This window comes from Lates calcarifer, linkage group LG4, assembly GCF_001640805.2.
Source record: "Lates calcarifer isolate ASB-BC8 linkage group LG4, TLL_Latcal_v3, whole genome shotgun sequence".
Lineage (NCBI taxonomy): Eukaryota > Metazoa > Chordata > Actinopteri > Centropomidae > Lates > Lates calcarifer.
This window is the reverse complement of record NC_066836.1, coordinates 14424210-14447149: the sequence shown is the minus strand read 5'-3', so window position 1 is coordinate 14447149 and position 22940 is coordinate 14424210. Positions and strand designations below refer to the sequence as shown.

The 22940-nt window shown below is 42.4% G+C and overlaps 2 protein-coding genes across 4 annotated transcripts in view; both read right to left on the bottom strand.

The window, feature by feature from the left end:
* Nucleotides 1-14920, bottom strand: part of camsap2b (calmodulin regulated spectrin-associated protein family, member 2b) — a 34094-nt gene extending 19174 nt beyond the window's left edge. Inside the window, exons 1-3 of one of the 2 annotated variants that reach the window (XM_018676850.2) lie at nucleotides 14184-14920; nucleotides 9273-9532; nucleotides 536-715 (exon numbers count right to left, since the gene is read on the bottom strand). In XM_018676850.2, coding sequence (XP_018532366.1) covers nucleotides 536-715; nucleotides 9273-9532; nucleotides 14184-14322 — 579 coding nt within the window. In that variant the 5' untranslated portion in view covers nucleotides 14323-14920. The remainder of the gene's footprint in view (nucleotides 1-535; nucleotides 716-9272; nucleotides 9533-14183) is intronic. The other variant, XM_018676851.2, reaches the window with a different exon arrangement.
* A 1198-nt stretch (nucleotides 14921-16118) lies between these two features.
* On the bottom strand, nucleotides 16119-19483 carry ticam1 (TIR domain containing adaptor molecule 1). Of its 2 annotated transcripts, none has more exons than XM_018676849.2 (2): nucleotides 19413-19483; nucleotides 16119-18993 (listed from the first exon to the last, which is right to left on the bottom strand). In XM_018676849.2, exon 2 carries the CDS (start codon nucleotides 18850-18852, stop codon nucleotides 17131-17133), a length of 1722 nt encoding a protein of 573 aa, XP_018532365.1. In that variant the 5' UTR covers nucleotides 18853-18993; nucleotides 19413-19483; the 3' UTR covers nucleotides 16119-17130. The 2 variants fall into 2 exon arrangements, with proteins under 2 accessions (XP_018532365.1, XP_018532364.1); XM_018676848.2 differs by having other exon boundaries at nucleotides 19187-19460.
* Nucleotides 19484-22940: the final 3457 nt, after the last annotated feature.

Sequence of the window (22940 nt, the reverse complement as noted above, 5' to 3'; positions counted from 1 at the left end):
GTTCATTCCATGCTGGACTGCAAAACTTCAACATTGCATTTTAAACAGCTGTGTTAAAGTTCCCTTGAAATCTTCTTCAAGGTCAGTAAAAGCAGCTAAATAATCTGTAAGATGATGAAGTAAACAAAATATGCAATTACAGAGACTTAGCTACTGCCGTCTAAAAGCTTCCAGCACACTGGAGGTCTGACTTTACTTGTTCAATCCTGGTTTATCAGACCAGAAGAGGTTAGGCAGTAGGTTGAGTCAGTTATCTCTTGGTAATCTCTCATAATTATACGTGGTTGGTGCCAGGTCTCCAAACTTATTAGATTTTGAACCAGCAGTGGAGGAACTGAGCGCTGACACACTTTCCAGCACCTCTTGTGTGTTTTATATCCGGAGTAAAACAAAGAACTGTGTGTCAGATATAATAAGACACCACTGTACGAGGCTCAAGGATGTGTACAGTTGTTATCCTCTATAGGGAGAAAGCACACGTCTTTGTGGTTTTGTGTACACACAAATGTGCTTCTGTGTGTGTGGGTGTGTGTACCTTGTTGATCCAGGTAGTGATTGCATCCTCAGTGTCATAAGGCAGCTCCTGGATGTGTCCGTCACTGTGTGAGGGTTCAGCGGAGGAGTACCTGTTGATGCAGGACATCACCCTCTCCACGCTCACCATCTCCACCGTGTACGCCATCATCAGGGTGTCGATGAGCGCCAGATGGGAACTCTAAAGAAACACACAGCGGCGACAGACAGTTTTTTTTAAAAAGTGAACTGAAATTCACATCTGTATTTTCTTTTTACAACCAAAATAGTCCAGCTGAGAAACTTTCCAATGTTAGTGCGTCTCTGCGCTTCTGCACATGACACTGGCTGGTCAGCTGGATTACATGTTTTGGGTATTTTTGAAGTTTTCCAAAACTGCTGTAACAGATGTTTTCATTCAACAAAAAAAAAGAACATTGATCAGAAGTTTTGCACACTTGAAAAAAGAGAAAATGTGCAAGTAGTAACCAAGCTCCAAAAGGCATTTGAAACAGCATCTACAAAACAGCAATTACGATTTGACAGAATTCATTTAATAAATGTCACATGTCATCTGCGTTTCGACAGTCAACCATGTATCCACCTCACTTTCACAACATTGAAATGTTGTTTTCACATTTCTCTTTTTGCAATGATGGAAGCACATGTTCCTCCACCGTGGCTTTTTTTTTCTTCTTATTTCCAGCCCTGCTTTCACGCTGGCTTTGCTTCCACTGTGTGGATTTGTGTTTGTTAACTTCAGTCGGAGCTCAATAAAAGCGCTGTGCAAGTGTTTGCTATGTAAGCAAAGATATGTGCATGTGCCGCACAAACTTTGGATAGCTCAGTGTGTAGTGTGTGGCAGGACTTGGTCACTGTGCCTACAGTAAACCTATGATAAATCTTAAAACCTTCATTGTTCCGTGATGACAGCTGAGGATGTTTCTGTGGACAGCGGGGGAGTCTTGTCAAGTTTATCTTTAGTCTCTCATCTCGCTTGCCTCACAACAATTGAAACCACTTCACACTGTTAATCCTCAGTATTCTTGGGCAAGATACTGAACCCCAAATTGCCTCAGATGTGTCATCGGTGTGTGAATGTGTGTGTATGTACTAGAAAGCACTAATGTATAGAACAAGTGCTGTATGAATGTGTGTGAATGGGATGAATGTGATCTGTAGTGTGAAGCGCTTTGAGTGGTCGAAAAGACTAGAAAAGCACTATATAAGTACAGTACAATTTGTTAAATGTCTGTACAGCTACTTTTACAGTGCACAATTACCTAAATTTGAGTCATTCACTGTGTGTAAGTGGACATCAACACCTACACAAAGCTTGACATTCTCCTGGCCTTTCTAATCCCATTCCAGGCTGGTCAGACTAACAGACCTCCCTTTCCCTTTCCTGTCACACCACAGGTCTACTTAAAAACATTTACGCTGTGTGTGTGTGTGTGTGTGTGTGTGTGTGTGTGTGTATGTGCTTACCTAAGCATGTAAACGAGTGTCTAACCTAACTGAACAAACATCTAAAGTCAGGTGCTCCATGATTCAAGCGACTCAAACCAACAAACAAGCAGTGAGACCTCATCCCACCAGAGCTTGTACTGTCGGGCACAGGCCTCTATTCATAACCACAGAGCCTCATGTAACAGCCAGTGTGACCAAGTGTTTCCCCAAGAAAACGAACAACTGATCCAGTGCTGCGACTCTGGACTGCTGCTGGTGCTCAGCGTCAGCAACACATGCCCCTCTGCCAGGCTAAACAGACAACGTGTACAGAAGAAATATGGTTGTTACAAACAGACTCCTCATGGAAATTCCAGTGTCACATGATGTCAATAACTGCTCTTATTTGCTTAAATCTGATTAGATTAAATTAAAAAGACATAAAAATACGACAAACAAAGTGGGGATTTATCTGACGGGAATGAAACACTGTTGTAGTTTTTAGACTCATGCTCATGATGTTGGTAGAGCTGCAACTAACCAATATTTAGTCTATCGTTTATTAATTTCAGTGAATTGATTAATCATTTAATCCAAGGTAGTGTAAAATGTATTGTTCTGTAATTTTCTATTAATCACATATAATCAATTAATCATGAAAACTATGAATGAGAACTGTAAAATCCTTCTGTGAGCTGACCTGTCTAAGGATACAGTATGTGCTGGCTGACAGATTGTGTATTATATGGGGTAAACAGGATTGTTTGGACTGGCGCCTTAACACATGAGACTGATATTGAGCTTTCTGTGGAACAGTCTGCAGACAGTGTTTTGAATTCCTGCATCTTCAGGATATTGCCAGATATTTGACATTGTGCGTGCTACTCCTCCAGAGGTGGAGCAGCCGGTCTGGCTGACAGCTGGACTGACGGAGGCAGAGAGAAACATGGCAATCAGCTTAGAGTGGAGCTGGCGATCCAGAAAACATGATTTTCATGAAAACCCACTGAGCTTTTTCAGTGATTGAAGCTTTTCTGAACTCATTTGCATAAAACTCCTAAGTCTTTAATGTTTTTAAGAAGCTTGTGGAGGTGTGTGCGCATGCTCGTGTGTGCGTGTGTGTTCAGAGCAGTGGGTGGGGAGGTCACCATGAATTTAAATGGTAATGACAAATCACTGTGTTCATTTAATTAGAGGTTTTGTAAATTAAAGTCTGTATTTGAACATGAAAAAACACACAAAACACATTTTAAAAACATGGCTCATGATTTAGTTTGCCAATACAGTGAAATGTAAAGGTTTGGCACTGGACAGAATTGCATGCTTTGCTGATCTGCTAAGGGACTGTACGAAAATTATTAGAGGCAGGAGGGAGGCGAAAAAGGTAGAGATGTATATTTTCTTTTTACTGAGGGCAGAGTAATCTAAAGGTCTAAACTGGGAACTTTAATAACTATAATAGCAAGAGTAATAATAGTACAGTATGAAAGTTGCAGTATGCAACACATGTTTTTAGATTTCAGTTTGTGTACAAGAATAACATGTTAACTGGTGAGATTTACAGGTGCTGGTAGGTTGATTTTTAAACTTTGGATAGATCCAGTCAAGCTGTTTCCACCTTCAATCCTTGTGCTAAGTTAGTTCTATACTTAGCACACAGACATTAGAGTGGTATCCATCTTGTTTTCTAGGGCCACATTCAGGCCATGGTGGTTGTGTGTGGAAAAAAGCATCAGCGTCATTTATTTAAATGGGAGCCATCCGGAGACCTCAGCTGTAGTGCCAGTGCAGAAGCCTCTGACAAAAAAACACAAGGTTGTCAGGTGAAGACATTGAACCAGGCTCAACTTCTGCTGCAAAGCAACGAAGCATTATCTAGCAAGGCACTCTGTTTGCCAATCACATACATGCGAGGGCTCATTCCTGAAAGATTACTGTGTGATAAGAGGGGCATATTGCTACTGTTTATCTCACAATCATGTGATACATACATATTCAACCCCTCTCACCCACCCCACTAATTTACATACAGTCCCCAACATGTCTACAGTGCGGGTACGTTTGTCTGTCACTGTTTGGTTATTGCACTGTTTCTAATGTGACATTTCATCAAATGCTAAGTTACATGTGTGTGTGTGTGTGTGTGTGTCTATGTACATTGAGTTCATATGTACATATGGGTGTGTGTCCAAGAGACAGAGGAGACAGCAGACAGGCAGTAAATGGAGCCATTGCTTACATATCCACAGACTGCTCTCCTATCCACAGGAAAAAAAACACTACTGTTGATACTACAGCATGGATTTAAAAGCCATGTGCTGTCTATTATCCCTTCACAAAGACCTCTGGGGTGGGTGTGTGTGTGTGTGTGTGAGAGAGAGAGAGAGAGAGAGAGAGAAGCAGCTCTAAAGCACTCATGGTGACAGACGCCATATAAGGCTGTGGAAATGGCAGACACTGGTCATAAAGAGCTGTAAAGAGCTGCAGTACAGTCATACACACTGTCTAACAACAGCATCAGTATTCATTGTCAGTACATGTGTGTGTGTGTGTGTGCCCTTGATCAAAGGCATCTATAGGAAAGTGCAACACAGCTGAACAAACAGATAATCAAAGTTGTGTCTTTTCTCCACAAACATCACAAGTGTCCTTCCAAAACAGGTACACACTTAGAAATGACCTACATCTGAGCAACACAAGTGTTTTTATTTCACCACTTTACATGTGTGGCTCTGTTGAGATGTAAGTGTGTACTGACTGTTATAGTGCAATTGTCAAAAAAAAAAAAAAAAAAACAAAAAAAAAAACCCTAAAACAGGGGTGTCCAAACTACGGCAGTTTTTATTGGCCCGCAGCAAATTCTGAAAATATAATTGAATATGGCCCGCACAAGAAGCTTGAGCTCAGCTCTGTTGCACTTCTCAGTTTCAACACTAGATGGAGCCAGCCAAGGAAACGGTGCTTCTCCACTAAACAAAATTCCGGTAAGCGAAGAAAAACTTTTAACGTTAGTCAGCAGAAATGGCAGCAGTACCGAAGAAACGCAAAGTAGCAAGTGAGTGTAGAAGATTTCAAACACGGTGGGAAAATGAATATTTCTTCAAAGAAATGAACGGCAAATGTGTCTGTTTGATTTGCAATGAAGATGTTGCTGTGATGAAAGAGTATAATGTCCGTCGCCACTATGAGACCAAGCATCAGAGCTACGCATCGTACACCGGTGCCGAACGAACACAAAAATTCAAGCAAATGGCAGCTAGCCTGCAAGCTCAACAACAGTTTTTTTTTTCGTGCTAACAAAGTACAGGAAAACGCCACAGCAGCAAGCTATGAAGTCGCTAAACTTATTGCCCAGCACGGCAAACCGTTCTCAGACGGTGACTTCATAAAGCAGTGCCTCATCAAAGTCACAGACATAATGTGCCCGGAAAAAGTGCAGGATTTCAACAACGTGAGCTTATCGAGAAATACAGTGGTGCGGAGAATCGAGGACTTGTCAGATAACTTGAAACTTCAGCTGAGAGACAAAGCTTGTGCTTTTGATTTTTACTCAATAGCATGCCACAGACACCGCGCAACTGTTATTTTTTTGCGGGGAGTAGATGATAATTTTTGCTGTACGGAGGAGCTGCTTGATATGATGAGCCTAAAAGGCACAACTACGGGTAAAAATATTTTTGAAGCTGTGTCAAAGGCAGTTGAAAACATGGGGCTTAAATGGGACAAGCTCTGTGGAGTAACAACGGATGGAGCTCCGGCGATGACGGGCGAGCGCAAAGGAATGGCATCGATGGTGTGCGCCAAGGTGAAAGAGAGCGGAGGTGAGGCTGTTAGGATGCACTGTATAATCCACCAAGAAGCACTGTGTGCCAAGACTGTCCGACCTTTCTGCTAAAAAGGAGAAATATGTGTCTGTGATTGCATCTCTCGTGACAGAATTCAACCAGCGTTTCCAAGATTTTTCTGTCATTGAAAAACAAATCAAGCTGTTCTCAACCCCCTTTCTGGTGGATGCAGAAGAAGAAGAACCAGAATGACTGATAGCCATCTCTGTGAAGTCCTTCGTGTCTCAACCACCAAACTTTCTCCTGACATGTCAGCCATCCTTCAATCCAAAGGACAGCATCACTGCTCCCACTGAGTGCAATGTTCTTCACATTATAGGTAAGTTAGAAATACACACAGTATTCATGTATCAATATGTCACCTCTAATGTGTGGCCCGGGCCATGGTTTATTTTTACGTATTTGGCCCTCACTAAAAAAACTTTGGACACCCCTGCCCTAAAACATAATGGCCTCCCTCACGGTCTTTCTCACGAAGCACATCCATTATATTTTCCAAATCTTTCAGCGTTACTCGGCAGAAGGCTTTTAGATGAAGGTTCAGGCCCCGCGGACACATTCAATTACTACTCGGGCTCTCTCTCCTCCGTCACTTTCTCGCCTTGGTGTTTTTAGACATGGAGAGCGGCGTGGAGCATGTGTGAGGCAGGAAAAAGGAGTCATAGAGGAAGAGGAAAGTAAAGCTAGAAAGACACACACACCACTGCTGGAGGTCTGGCAGCTCTTTGGAGGTGTGTGTTTGTCTGTGTGTGTGTGTGTGTTTGAAGAAGGGGTCATGTGTGTGTGTGTGGGGGGGGGTACATGTCTGTGCAGCAGACGTGCTTTGACTCAGTGTGAGACCCCACCCTCCACAGTGCTGCAGTAGTGCACATCACGTCTTCACTCCTCCTCTCTCCTCTCTCCTCTCCTTCTCTCCTCTCCTCTCCTCCCCCGTCATCACTCGTTTTTCCTCCCTCCTCTCCCCTCTTTCCAGCTGGCCATACTAACAGTGGGCCTTTTCCACTCGTTCCCTGGCGCACACACACACACACACACACACACACACACACACACACACACACAATGTCCTCACGCCCGCCAAAAAGGCAATACCTTACCCTCCCTCTCCTGTTATATCTTTCCCTCCCTCTCTACGACAGCTCTTCCCCATCTCCATTTGTCCTCTTGTAGACTTCCAAGCTCACCCGTTCCTCTCTTCTTTTGCTCTACTTCCCTGCTTCCTCCTGGGTCGCAGCCAGATAGCAGCCCCTAAACTCCATCTTCCCCTCCCTTTCCCTTCTCCTCTGCCTCTATATCCATTCGCTCTCTGACAGACTGCCACGCTCCTCCTCCTCCTCCTCCTCCATCTCCCTGACATGAGTTATTCCTCTGTTACACAGTATTTGGAAAACCAAGAAGTCATCATTTTCTCTGCAGATATACCATAACCCAAAATGAAAAGCCTGGACTTTAGCGTGACTGAAATTGTCCTGCTGAGTCCACAAATACACGCACACACACACACACACACACACACTGTGTCAGTGACTCTACTTTGCAGAACCAAGAGAGAGAGTAACAATGAGGATGGGCAGATTAACAAATAGCCTGGCTGTGTGTTACACAAATGAAGGTCAGTAGTCTTAGAGAGGCAGTGGGCTATGGGCTCAATTTGTCTACTTAACACTGTCACTAAAACTGTCCACTAAATAACCTGGTATACAGAAGTGTGAAAGGACACGGGATCATTAAGCGCCGCACCAAATCACCGCCCATCACTCCTGCCTTCATGACATTCTCAATCAATGAATGATGTAGTGAGCACGATCAACCGTAAACATAAAGATGTCCTTGACCGGTGACTTTGCGCTGTAAAAAGAAAAGAGCATGAGCAGGATAAAACACAGCTCCAACTTGAGAGAGGCCGTGTGGGTTTGATGAAATATGCTTAAGCTTCAATTAAATATTCAGGAGATAACAATGTTCTGGGCTCATTTAATCCACAAAGATAGAGCTGGGATGAGACATAGGCGGGGGCAGGAGAGGCTAAAAAAGACCATGACGGGAGAAGGGGAATAGAGAAGGAGGCAAGGTGGAAAATGGGGATAGATAGAGAGAGACAAGTGAGTTGAGGAAAGAAAGCAGTAAGATAGAGTGAGAGAGAAGGTGGCGGTGGGGGGGGGGGGGTGCATGCACTGCAATGCAGACACCTTTTGGCGTCAGCAAAAGCGCCCGGTCTCCAGCCATGTGTGTGCTCAACAGCACGTCTGCCACAGACTCGCTCCTCTTTCATAACCTAAAAAAACCATAAATAAATGCTTTTTGGGTTCTTCTCACACTCAGTATAAGGCGACAGTATTGTGCTGGAACAATGAGCCAATTAATCGATTGGTCAATTAACAGGATATTATAGACAGCTGTAATAATGGTTCCTCAAATGATCTTATTCCAGTCTGAGAATTTGCTGATTCGCAGTTCAGGTATTGGACAGAACAAGCACTATGAAGACATCACTCTGAGCTCGCACAACTCATGATGGACATTTTTCACTGTTTTCTGACACCTCATATAGACTACATGTCTAATCAATTACAAAAATAACAAACAGAGTAATCAATAACGATGCAGCCTTCTTATGTTCTTCTATCTAGTTCTGGATCCAGTATTGACAACATACTACAATAATATTTCTCAGTGGTGTGAGCTAAGGCATGTTGGCCCTGCGCTGTCTAATGACACGGAGGCCCAACGGTGAGTAATGGGTTGCTATAGGAAACCCGTCATTAGTGGTTGTTTTTCTTTCAATAGGACATATCTTGGAGGACAGTCTAACAGCAGGGCACACGGAGTGGTACACGCACGCTGACACAAACACGCTATCGTATAACACACTTTTCCCCCACGAGGGGAAGACAAGGCAAAGCATATTAGTCCTGAAACGATTAATTTAATTGTCTGACAGAAAACTGTTTGCCGACAATTTAAATAATGGATTCGAGTCATTTATCAGGCAAAAAAGCCAAACTTTTGCCCGATCCAGCTTCTCAGATGAGTGGATCTGCTGCTTTTCTCTGATTTATATCACTGTACATTTCATATGTTTAGGTTTTGGACTGTTAGTTGGTTACATCAAGCATTCTGAACATGTAATCTTGGGCTTAATGAAATTAATTAATGAAAATAATCCTTAGTTGTAGCCCTGCTTTATATGCGTATGTGCTTACACATGTTGCAAATGAACAGACTGAGATCTAAATCCCATTTCACACTTCTTATCTCCATGGTTACTACTACATACGTATGCGTTTCTAAGTGTGAACATGTACATTTAGGTGCAGTACAGAAATCTAGCAGAAAAAGAGCATAGGAATAAATACCAAAATTTAGGTTTTTTGGTTCACGTATGAGCAGCAGATAATTATGATTTCTAAAACGATTTCATCACTGAATACAGTCATGTGTTGTGTCAGGTACGTCTCCACTCACCATGTGTATAGGTGTGCTGGTCAGGTCTCTCTCTGTGACCAGCCGGTCCTGGTCGGTGACGTACAGGCCTTTCTGTGCCAGGGCCTGGATGACAGCATTGTGTCCCAGTAAAGGTTTGACGGCATCGCTGCGGAGGATCAGGCTCCCCGCCCGGCAGTACAGCTCCGCAGATTGAAGCAGGCAGGCCACCGGAGGCTTCAGGTGCTCCTGGTTGTACTGGTCCCTGTAGAAAGGCTCAGCCAGCTCCTCTGGCACCGCATCTGAGGAGGGAGAGAAAGACATGGAAAGGAAGAGAGGGAAATGAGTTAGGGCTAGTTTTGTCCTCCTGTCCTCCAGATCCATCTCTGCTGAGAAGAAAAAGCTGTGCTGCTATTCTGTCTATGTTTTAACAGCCTTCGTTGTTGTTGCTATGGCTTCCCTACACTGTAGCTCGGAGCCTCGCCTTCACAGCCACATTGATCTCAAACACACAGAGAGAAGATCATATACACAACAATATCTCCAGAACATCATCACTGAAAAGAACATTTTCCCATCAGTTTAGTTAGTGGTGAGAGGCAAAGAGGGAGTTTTCACTGTTACAAAAACAGTGAAATATGTGTATATGTATTACGTATTACGTGTATATGTGTTTACGCTTATGTTACTGTAAATCCAAACAGGACAGGCTATATTGTGCTCACGATATAGCCTGTGTGTGTGTGTGTGTGTGTGTGTGTGTGTCAGATTCACAGTAGCCTATATGTGTGTCACTGGAAGTGTATATTACAAAGCATAGAGCACGTTATAATCCTGTTACCTCATGCAGTCAATCAGATTTAAAGAAAACAGAAAGAAAACACACACACACACACACACACACACACACACACACACACACACACACAGCTACACTCCCAGAACTCACTCATTCTTCTTTATATCTCTCTTTCCTCATTACACTACATTGTTGTTAACCACACACTGTGACTCAAAGTTAAACTACACTAGTCATCAATCAGTCACTGAATGTCATACATACTGTATCTATGCACCTCTTTCCTCTGTGTATCACTTTAGTCCTTGTATAGAACTGTGTGTGTGTGTGAGGTGACACACTTTTAAAACACTGCATGCCCCAGTATGAGTGTGTATTCCTGGTGTGTGGGGTCATTTCCTCTCTGAATCACACTGAGGGAAACAAAGGACACTAAAGGAATCTATCTTAAAGGTACATAGCCCCTGAAAATATCAGCACCATCGAAGCAAAACAGCTTCAATAAGACAACATAATAAAATCTAATATTTAAAGCTTGGTTTGGAAGAAAAAAAAAACATCCATAAAACTTGTGATCAAACCTCAGCAGCTGTGAGAAATGTAAAAAATGTTTAGTTGCCGTCCACACACTCTTTCAAGAGCAATTGTTCATAAACTATTCACAAAGAAACAAGGTTTCTCCTCAGATAACAGCAGTTTTACATTTACACTCGAACATTCTTAAGTGTTATTTAAATCAGATGACCTTTAAGCTTTGAGGTTAATAAAATCAGTAAAAAAAATGCTTTTTAAAGAAAGCAGAAAGAGCAGGCTCTTTCTAGAGTTCATGAAAATCTGCCTCGTCAACTGAAAACCCTCTCCTTTGTGTTGGCCATCAAAGAGGAAACGCACAGGAAGTAGCTGCCACAGGAAGTCCAGGCACGGACAAGACTGCTCCCCTGGAGACCCCCCCGGGATCACAGCTCAGCACACACAACCTCACGGTCAGCACTGTTTATCTCAGCTGATGGTTTACTGCTCTTTGTTAAAACAACAAATTAAGCTGGTGAGCTAGTCTGCCAATCGGTAATTATTTCGAAAGTTCATTAAGTGCAGCTTACGTGCTGTTCGGACACTGTGACATGCTTAGAGGAGATGCAGGGAATTGAACCAACGACCCTACAATTATTTTCCAGCTCTTTATCACTTTAGCTACAAGATGCGTAGGTCACAAATTATCTTTCTTAGCGTCTGCTACATGATGGCCGATGGCAAATTCATCCATGTGTACTGTATACCCAGCATTTCTTTATGCTGCCATGCTACAGGCCATGCACTGTATGTTAGTAGACAGCTGGAGCTACATCACAATGCTGATCAAAGCACTAAAACTGCCTGTGCTTCAGGGAAGGAGACTGTTTTCATTTAAGCTAATCAGCACGCCATCTGATTTTACTGGTCAGTGTTCTCTTGAGCAAAGCAGGATTCATTCCATCTTGGCCTGAAAGAGTACTCTCTTGGCTCTCCATCAACACTTTTCATTACTTTTAGCAATATTGATGAGCAGAGGGGATTGCATTTCCAGCCATTTAAGGGCATCTGATTAATGAGCTGAATGAAAATTTAGCCTCTGTGGCCCGGGGTGACGCTGGTTACATCACTGATCTAATAGGGGCTGAGTCCAGACAGAATCATTGTGGTGTCTGTGCAGTGACTGACAACATGATACAACCCTTTTTGTAAAATCACTATAAAGTGGTAGTTGGGACATTTTTCTGACAAGCCAAGGACTAACAGTTAAAACAAATGTGAGGGCGAGTTAAGTCATTTTAAATTCAAACTGACCCACTTGGAATTCTGTCAGATATAATTTCCAACCTTTAGATTTTATTAAATGTTCAATTTCTAACCACAAACTGCCGGCAAGCGCCAGTGCTGAGGTAAACTGCCAACCAGTGAGCAGTAACAACCAGTTACATTAGTCCCTGCAGAGAAATTTATAATAATCAATGCTGTTCATGCATTCATGCTGTTGACAGTTAGCAGTTAGGGGCTTTTGTAAAAAAAAAAAAAAAAAATCTGAGGTGACCTTTGTTGGTGCTTTTGGTGCCACCATGTTGTGAGTTCATACGATGCCAACATGGAGCCACATCAGGACAAAAGTGAGGAGACAGTGAAGCTGTCTGACATTTCATCACACACCCACTAACAAAGCTCCACATGTACAGATGCTCTCTCTCTCTCTCTCTCTCTCTCTCTCTCTCTCTCTCTCTCTCTCTCTCTCTCTCTCTCACTCTTTTTAGCTTATGTGCTATCAGTCCAGGTCTTGTTTTGGGACTCATGCGTCTAATCTTGCTTCATTTGCACCCTCTTTCCCCGTTCTTCTTACTGTGAATCACTTATCCTCTGAAGAAAGCTACATGATTTAAGTTTGCTTGCTTGCTAGCTACTGTGCACTAAACTTTTAGCCTATGAAAATCCATGTCTCGAAACTTCCAGCTAAAGAGAAAGTTGTTACATCTGAGCAACATCAGATTCAAACCATCGCTCATCCGTCCAAACTAGGCCAAACAAGGCTCTGAGGACTGGTTATGAATTGGGCCACAGTTCTCGGCGGTGCTGGGAGCTGAAACTGTGTCACCGGAGGGACGGGAAAAAACAAGGCGGCAGCAGTATGCTAACAGCCGCAGGTCTCGTTGAACTGAGACTGGCTCTCTCGCATATTACTGTACTGCATCTCCACCATTTCATGCCCTGAGTCAGAGTCTGAAGGAAAAAAAAGAAAGAGCTGTGTGCAGCTCTATCTGCCTCACACTGTTGGATCAATGGCTGTGATTCTCTGTTGATCTCTCGCTCTCTCTTTCTAAGGTTTGTCTGTCTGTGCGGCGGCCACTCATTGACTCCGGGTACTGTACATGGAGGAGCAGCTGTTAAAAGCATTCATTAGGAGATGGAGTAAACCTCTGGGCTCAGAGCAGGCTGGAATTACTCAGGCTTTATGAGGTAAGACTGCCAGAGTGGCGTCCAGACCACAGAGAGGACAGGAGACAGGCCTGGGATACATACATGAAGTCACGTATAAAGAAAGATTAGTGACACACAAATCGTCATTATAACTGTCGAGAAGAGAAAAATATAACAGTCAACAGCTCCTAAGCTGTAGTAAGTAGTATGTATGGATATATCATACTACAGAGGAATATCTTTAGTGAGCTGAAACAAGGAGTCAGTTAATCAGTTAGTTGACAGACAGAAACTTAATCAGGATCTATTTTAATAAGTGACACATTCACTGGTTTGAGTGCTCTCACCTGGGAATAGTGTGTGGTTTTCTTTGTCTTACATGATGATACGTTGTATGATCAGTAAACACATTCATACTTTGTGACAAAATGTATCCTTGTAGTGTGTTTTTAACCCTCATGTATATCAGAAGGGTATCACTCTCTTCTTACATGATTACATTTTGCGTTTTTTTCTTCTTCTTTAGATTATCTTCACAGGTTCATGTGTGTGTTTGTGCCTGTAATTAAATTTTCTGCCAACTTACAGAGCAAACAATTACTTTCTACTAATGTTAGCTGTAGTCCTAAAGTTACAGTGAGTTACAAGGCAGAATCTAAGCCCTTGTGTGTTGATTAGCCGTCAAACAAGTAAGGGCTGACGACAGTGAAGATCTGTGGTGTGAGTGTTACATAATAGGTTCGGCCTGACTTCTGCAGTGGGGAATAATTAGCATTGGGCAAGCAACAGGTTAAACCAATAATCCTGTGACATGAGCAGTGATGTACAGGATGTGACCTATGACCTCTGGATAGGAGCTGGTACATGAAAAGCATTGCAGGGTAAACAAGAATACATTTGATGAACCAAAATACAATAGACTTTGCATTATTTTGGTAGCACTTGCTATATGATTAAAGAACCATTACATTTTTGGTGATTTATTTGTATTCAACTGCTTCTGTTCATATAAAGAGATGACAAGAGAGGAATACTTAAGTGAGTAAATAGTTTAACTGGAGTCTGACTGCAGGGTGTTGTTTACAAAATAGTCCCACTTGGTCCAGCACAACATCGGTCCGCATTATCACACCATGTGAGATGATTATCTGAACAACGTTTTTCCACTGATCTGATCCAGAAACAAAAAACGATCAGGAGGCACCACCTACCCGAGCCGAAAGCCTTGGCCACCAGCCACGTCAGGCTGCACGATATCTTGGCCCTGGTAAAGTCGTAGTGATCGAAGCTCTTGATGGCAGGGACGATGAAGGTCCGTCTCATCCCTCTGCCATCTGCCGCATCTCCCATCTTTTTTTTTTTTTTTTTTTTTGTCGGTCGGGATCCCGCTACACAACTGCAGCTGGAGAGAAGCAGTCAGCCAGAGGAATTCCTCCTGACTGCGGATGACATCCCGTCCAGAGGAATTCAATGCAGCAAAATTTCCCCTTCTCCTGAAAAAAAAAAAAATGGGGGGGAAAAAAAGAAAAAACTTTGAGCGTGGCCCGATTGTTGGAAAGCACGACGAGTTCCACAGGGGGCTCCTCCGCGGTTACATGAGCACCATCCTCAGTTTTATGTCCTTATGTTTCAGTAATATCCTCAAACCCCGGCAGCGCGGCGCAGTTTAGGAGCAGGGTTTCTGAAGATCTCCTCCATTCCCTGACATTATTATCCTCAGGTTGCCCGACATAACGGAGCGGCTGTGTGTGACAGAGGAGGACGGTTACAGGCCAACACCGGAGGACACTTTCGCACAGGAGCCAAACGGCCTGTCTGTGTCCATGTTGTTGTTCGTTTTCTTTTCTAACTGTTTTCCTCTCTCTCTCTCTATCTTCGCGGCGTCTCCTCTGCGCTTTTCCTGCCGCACTGATCGGAGGATAGAGCGCACCGCGCATGCGCGAAACACCCACCCAGTCTATTCAATCCTGACAGGAGTTACCACAGTGTATAATAATATAACACAAACCAAGGTGGAGTTAGCTGGCAGGAGAATTTTCGACTAAATCCCATATGTTGTTTCCACGCAGAAATGGTGACAGACATTCTTTTAAGAAATCTTCACAAAATGCATCTCTGCAGCAGACTGAACAGCTGTGCATGTTGTAAGAAAAGAAGTCAACACTTCAACACTTCTGTAGTTGTGAATTTAACTTTGCTTTGGAAGGATTCAGAGGATCATTGAGGTGTTTAAGGTTACAGTATGCCAAGTTACAAAGACATCATCACTTACTCAGAGTAAGCTTCTCACACTGGGAGATACGATTGATTTGATTATACTGTTAAATGAAGTCTGCATGCATAAGTCACATGAAAAAGTGTAGTAATATTATTTGAAATATAACGTTATAGGCACTCATTTAAAGTTGGAGTTTAAAAAAGTCTGGTTCTACTGAGTTTTATATTCTTTTATTTTGTAAGACCCCTGTAAAGGGAAATATATCCCATGCTACTTTTATACATAGTTTCACTACTTTCTGACATCTGTAGCTCAGTTATTGAAGATTATCATAAAATGTTGTTTTCTAGTAGAACTAAGTATTTCCAATATTCCAACATTTTAAAAAAACTACAATAACCAGCCCTGTTTTTTTTTCCTGATGACAGTACAACATTGTCTAAAAAGCCCTAAAAAGTCTAGAAACCCAGAACTTTATTAACCCACTGACAGATATCATCAGTGGCGTAAACGGACTCTAATGTGTTGCTCTAGTACAGGGTACCACCTAGGCTGTTGTGTTTGTAACAGTTCTGCAAGTGGTTTGGATAGAATTTTTGGGTGAATTCATTTTATCTATACAAACACACAGTAAACAAGACTAAATCTAGCTGATAGCCTGGATAATTTACGGAGACAGACTAACATGTTGCGCAACATGTAGCCAAAGAAGAATGATGATGAAAGAAATGCACTTTTTGTGATACAAAACAGTAAAGACTAATGGCCTCAGTACTAAGTCAGTTTTACTTTAAATGTCTAAACAGAAAACAAGAGACACCACATATATGGGTTCTACTGTACATCACAGAGATACGTCAGCAGCCATCTCGAAACCTCAGTCATCACTTTTAGTGTCACTCTCCTGCATACATGGATGAGGCAGCAGTTAGAAAAAACAAACTTTATTTATAAAGTATCTTTCAAAGCTAGGTTTTAAAAAGTGCAAAATGAGCAGACATAACAGTAGAACAAGAGATATGAGAGAACAGTCAACAAAAACGTTTGTCAAATGAAGTGTTGAAAAAGACACTGGAGATGTTAGTCTGACCTCCTTAGGTAGACTGTTTCATTACTCATCCTCATTTCCAGTCTGGATCATTAAAAGTTTGCTCCTCAGACAAACTGTAAGAGAGAGGTGGTGTGGTAATAATGAAGCATGAATCTCAGCTGATCAATAAAATCTAACAAATCATTTTATCATATATTGGAAACTGGTGATGTCCACGTCTCACAGATTTTGTTAACTGTAACTACACATATGAAAGAGTGAAAAAACTGAAAAAACGACCTTAGTCCAAATGAAATGATATAAAAGTCAAGATTAGCCCAGAATTTAAAAGATCTCATTTTGGAGATGGTTTCAACTGTTGGATAATTAATCTGATGCCAAACAGTTGAACTACACCTTCACACAGCATCTTAAATCTACACACACCCCTCTGAACACCTTACATGAACATGGAATATCTTACTTCAGATTTTATTTTATCTCTTTAAGCTCTCTGATGTCAGAACAATGTTGTTCTTGGATGACTCTGCACTTCAGAAGATCCTGGGAAGGGCAATAAGGAGCAATGAGGAACGTGTGACAGCATTGCTCCCTAGTGCCTGTGCTGGGTTCATACAGCTAAAGAGGTCAGAAAGTATATGTCACACGTCGGTCAGTAGATGGCAGTCTTCAGCTAAGTATTCATCTAAATCGTTCCGCGTATCTTGTCTTCAGAGTGTCTTATCAAATCATTTAGGCGACCAACAGGTTGAATTACAATGGAACAATTGGCAGTGAATACCCTGTAGTGTTTGTAAAAGCTGTGACATTATATTGTCTGTTTATTGCTTATTTATACACATAAATTTACCCCAGAAAATGACATTATGACAATGTGTCATCTGTGAGTTTATTGTTCCTCATCTTTGTCTGGGCCTCCACTGTGATCCACAGTCATTTGAGAGCCACTACCAATCATTATATATTTAGCATGTGCAATATTAATGTTTGGTTGTTGTTGCTGTTGCCACCCTGCCCCGCCTTCACCACCATCCTGTCCTGGTGGGACACTGGGACCAAGAAGACATTTTTGTGCCAGTAAAAGGCTCTGGGTCTCTCTGACCAGTGATTGCACTAATTTAGTCTCTTGGATCAATAGCTTTTGGTTTTGGTTTAATTGTTTTAGTTCATCCTGTGTCTCTATCTGTCGTTTCACTCTCTGTCCCTCAGTCCAGAATCTCTTTTGCCTTTTAATATTAGCTGGAGACAAAACCTGTTTTGCTTTTTTGTCAAAGTGCTTGTTCTCTTCCAGTGGATTTATTGTCCTCAGAATCATAGGAATGTTCTGTTTTGGCATGCAGTTCTCCCGTGGCAGCAAAGGAACAACAGTGTTGTGTTTGTATTTCTTGTTTATGGAGTTTATAAGGGCAGAGTCTGCCTCAACCTCCTCCATGCGAGTGTTGAAGTTGCAGGTGAGCAGCAGGAGAGTGAAGGCTGAGTTGTTGATAGCATCCTCCACACTCTTCAGAGTACTCTTTCCAGGGATGGCAAAGTCATCAGCGAAGGTTGCGCCGTCACAGCAAGTGACCGATTCTAGTCTTTCCTTGATCCTCTCAGCCATATCTCCATCCTCTGGTGCATGCAGGATGACGAATGCATAGAATATTTCCTCTTCCTCCTCTTCTGCACCTTTACTTTCATGCATTTCCTTTGGAACTGATACCTTGGATGCCATTGTTGCAGTAGGTAGTGCAAATTTTGGTTCAGTGAATGGTTTTGTGGTTTGGTTTGGAGTCTCTTCCAATGTCCTGCACTCCGTCTTTGAGTCTTTCTTTGCTTCAGGCAGAGCAGGTTCATTGGATTTAGGCTGAGGCTCCTCAGATCGCTGAGACTGCCCAGATTTGGATTTATCTGATGTTTCAGGAGTTACTTTGTCCCCTTGATATGAAACTGTTGGAGGTATACTTATCTCTAGATGAGTAGGGTATGAGGGCATTGAGGAGCTCGCCTGCAGAGGGCTGGGAAGATTATTACCTCTCTCTGACTCATCTGTAATTCTGAAAGTTAAGCGTATGTCCTCCATGCTGCTATTAAGATCATGGTAAGACCCTGACTTGAGGTCTACTGGAGAGCTGAACCACTCTTCAACCTGAGGCCCACAGACGACTTTAGCTTCTTCTCTGAGCTGATCATATTCCAGATCCTCACAATTGCTTGTTTTTTGGCTATCAGTGGAAAGGGCTCTCTGATACGCCAGATTTCTCAGATGTGGTTCACACAGCCTCCGCTCGGTCAAAACTTTAAAAATGCGAGCCAACGCTGCCAAAGATTCTCCTGTAAACTCTTGAGATTGACCACAACGAACTCTAAAGTCTTCTAATTTACCTCCACTCATCTGCCACCTTTCAGCCACATGGTTGGCAAGGTAGTTATCCTTCAGTGTCTGGAGTTTGTTCAGGGCCTGCACCTCCCTCTGGAGAATGATCAGACACAAGGCGTGTATGATATTATCTTCAGGAGACTCACCCAACAGGATTGTAAGGCTCTGCAGTCGCTCCTTAGGTTCTTTAACTAATATCTCAAACACATCTCTCAGTCCTGTCCCCTGATTTTCTTCTCCCTCTTGACTCATTCTGCAGTGTTACTTGCTACTCCACCTCCAGCCTTTCACAGAAACCAACAGGATCACATATGATTTTGCAATGTCGTCGTCGTCTTCTTCGTTGCTGCAGAAACTCGGGAGAGTTGCACAATTTTCTGAACATTCTTGTATCTTTAAGGAGAGAAAAAACAATAACCCTCAGAAATGGTGCATAACATTATGTGTTTTTTGTGCTTTAACTGCAAAAAAGTTGAAAAAGTAGTATGTTAGTTTGTCTAAGTAGGTCAAATCAAATGAAATTTAATGTATCAAACTTTTGTATTTATTGTTCCACCAACACTATGGCTATCAAAAACTTTCTCACCGGCATTGGAGTTCCAGGTGCCATGACATTGAAGTTATTCTGAGTTTGTCTATCTTAAACAAGGAAGTCAGTCGAGTTTCTCTTTCCCAGTTCACTTCAACCGGTAATAAACTCTTTTCTCTCAGGAGGCAGTACTTGATGCACAATTGAAACCGTGCACTCAGAACACAAGTGGGTGCAGTGAGTCTTGTCAAACTTTTTGAGTTAAGTTAATCTCTAACCGTACCTGTGGCAGTTGTAGGCCTCTCCCGGCATGAAGCACTTTTGCACAGCATAATGATGATGTCACAAGCTGTGAAGTATGGGCACCCATGAGGGACAAAAGACAAAAGCAGAAAAGGGCATTTATGTCTGCTGAAAACATAGTTCTCCACATGACCCAATAAACTGTGCCATTCACAATAGACGCCATTCATAATGCAAACATTCACCTCAGTAACTTGTGCTTTGTAACACTGTATCATCTTTTATGGGCATTATCTCTCACAATATCACAAATCCACTGAAAAAAATCACTTGTGATAAGTGTGGAAGTCTTCAGCTCTTTGTGCACAATAGGAACAGAGGAGAGAGGAATTCTGGCTTTTCTCCCTCTCTGCTGAGAGGCAAGTGTATTTTTATCCATGGAGGAAACCTCTAACCCTGTATTTACCAGGGGTGGGGTCAAACCAGGCAGAGTGCAAGCCAAGATCATATCCCTCAATACAGTGCAGACAGAGAGCCTCTCTGTTCTTAGTGCTGAGTGCAGTGTGATATGTTTACTGTATAACCACTTCTGAAGGATTACAGTAACTATAGGAAGTGTGGTTTCTATACCTTCCTGGAATATGACTATTGTAAGAGTAGCATGTATGTTTCTTTACAAAATAAAGTGTCACCATTCAGCTGAGTTATATAGCACAGGCCACCAAGACCATAGCTCTGTTGTTTTAAGCATAACCCCATCTACAGCCAACAGCTCACCAAGCCAACTAAGGGACTGTATGAAAATTATTAGAGGGTAAGGGGAGGGTCAGAAGGAGGGTAGTTTTCTGGGAGAGCAGGGGGTGATATTTTTGTTTCACCCATGATTCATATTGTATTTTGGCCTTCCATTCATATAGTTAATGTATAGGTAAATAGCTGCATTGGGGTTATATAATCAGGGATGTGGTTCAGCAGCATTTTATCAAATCTGAGTCTTCTTGCTAAATCCGAATCCTTTTGAATCCCTGTTGATTCTTGTAAGGTAATCTGACGGGAGTGAACACATCTCTTAATCTAAAAATAGCTATTGTTTTTATTTCACTCAGTATCATGTAGAAACCTCTAAATCCAACTGTGCTGAAAGAGTGCAGGGCATTCACCATTTTGTCACTGCTCTGTGATGTTCATCACCCCTGTCCTGACATTTTACTTTTCACTGCAAGGGACAGTGCTCACTCTCAACACAGTGGCAATAATATTAAATCAATTTAATCTTTCAGCTAATATCAGCTAAATAGAGCACTGCTATGGTTTCAAGCGCAATGCACATAATGTTGCTTGAAGGTGAGATGGTTGTTGTACTGCTACAGGTTACAGCATAACGCATTAACACCTTTACTTTAACATGATGGACAACAGATAGATATTTACACAGGTAATTTTTCTATTTTCGTGATGCTTTTAATAAATCTGGCAGTTTCCAGTCTCATTTTTAAAGTGTGCGTTGGCTGCATTACTGTTCCTTAAAGATGCTTTGGTTTTAATTGGGGTATACCCACTGATACACCTTAAGCAAGGTGTATCAATTCCATACTGTTCACCATTATTTTTGAGATACTATTGATAAGGATGTTGCAGTTTTTGGAAGCCAAGGAAAGGGTCCAAAGAAAATATTAAAAACACTAGAAACATAAGATTCAGCCCCCTCTCCTCATCCTGGTAATTTTTACACAGCCCCTAACAAGGTATGAAATGCACATAAATTTTCTTAATAACACTGTGTATGCCCTCGTATATGTCTTTTATGCAAACATACATTCAAATAGAAGGACACATTTTCAGCCCCAAACATGAAAGCACAAAAATAAAAATTAAAAAAACAAAAAAACACACACACATCCACACAGCCTCGGGATTATCCTCAGTCAGTTACATAACATACTGCCAAACGTCCATCTTTATTGAGGTCAGTTCCTTTAACAAGAGACACGCTCTCCCAGCAGCTGGGTTAGTCAGCCTGACGGTAGATTTGCCTTCACCTTAAGGCAAAACATATAGTAAGAGGCTCTGTCAGTTCTGCAAACCGTAGCATTGCACAACTTCGGCAATGGCATTTGCAGCAAATGCATTCTGACCTCTGCTTGTTTATTTTGGGGTGAAATATTATGTCGTTTCAACACAAACACATACAACTCACCCCTTATGTGGTTTGTTACTATGAACTAAAATGCACAGATGTGTGTGTATTTGTGTGTGTGGTTTCTGGCCGTGGGAGAGAGCCCTGAGGGAGACACAGAGGGGTCACATATAAGAGGCTTTAGGGCAGACAAGTGAAAAGGAGGCCCTTTCTTGGACAGAGACTACGGATTAGGATGAAAGACATACGGGTGGGGGATGCTCTCTCTTTTTTTATCTGTCTCACCCGCTTGCTGCATCTCTCTCCCCACATTCTGCATCATGTCTATTATGAATGAGCAAGGAAAAGAGAGGAAGACACAAAGACAGACACAGAAGAAGATACAGAGAGAGGGCGATACAAAGCCAGATAGATAAGATATTGAGATAGGGGCAGAGCGAAAGACGAATTGAGACCTTGACAGATCGATAGCCTCTTTAGAATTCAGTTTGTGAGAGGCCAAGAGAGGGCATGCAATGCGTTGCTCTTTTCCCAGCCACTTGATTCGTCACACATGCTAAGAGAATTTAACACACTCGCTTCTGGCAGGCAAATATATGTTCCACACACATGTACATGCGAAGACATACAGAGATACAAGGCCATGCACTCATTCAGTCAAGCATCCACACCCACAGTTTGGCCTCTATTGAAACGCTGAATGAAACACCTGCACTGCAGCCACCACTGCACTTTGCAGAGAAGTTTTGCATTTTCTTGCATTCCCTACAGTCTTGCTTAGAAAAGCACATAGCCTTAAAATCTTGTGCAACAGTGCTTTTTGTTCAGATAAGATGGAGGTTATGTATGGGTGGTTGCAGCTTTAGGTAGCCTGCATACATTCAGGCAAAGTTAGTCTATGAGTGTGCTGTGTATCAAAGCAAAAATAACCCTGGCTATCACATACTGAGGCTAGTTTATGTTGTTGACAAAGCGGGCAAACAGATCTGAGTTAATGTGACAGTTAACTAGCATTAATTCAGGAGCAAAGGTAAATGAAGCGGGCCTGCGGACACGACAGGGGAGTGCAGTGGGGATGGGAAGACGTGTGTACTGTACCACACTGGTCCATGCTTGGGTGAGCATGTAGGCCATGCCAACAACAATGCATAATACAGCCTCTGGTGATGGGGGGATGGATATATACACATACACACACACACACACACACACAACGCCCCCACCTTACCTCACACATACACACACACACACACACACACACACAAACACACACATAGACACGCGCTTGCAAAAACACAAACACAAACTCGCACGCATGCACAGACATTGACGGTGATGGGGCATGGAGCAGTTTATGCTCATATCAAGAGAAAGTCTTTGATCAGTGTGACAGGAAGGGCACTCGCCCCAAAGGAATTAGCTAACTCTTGC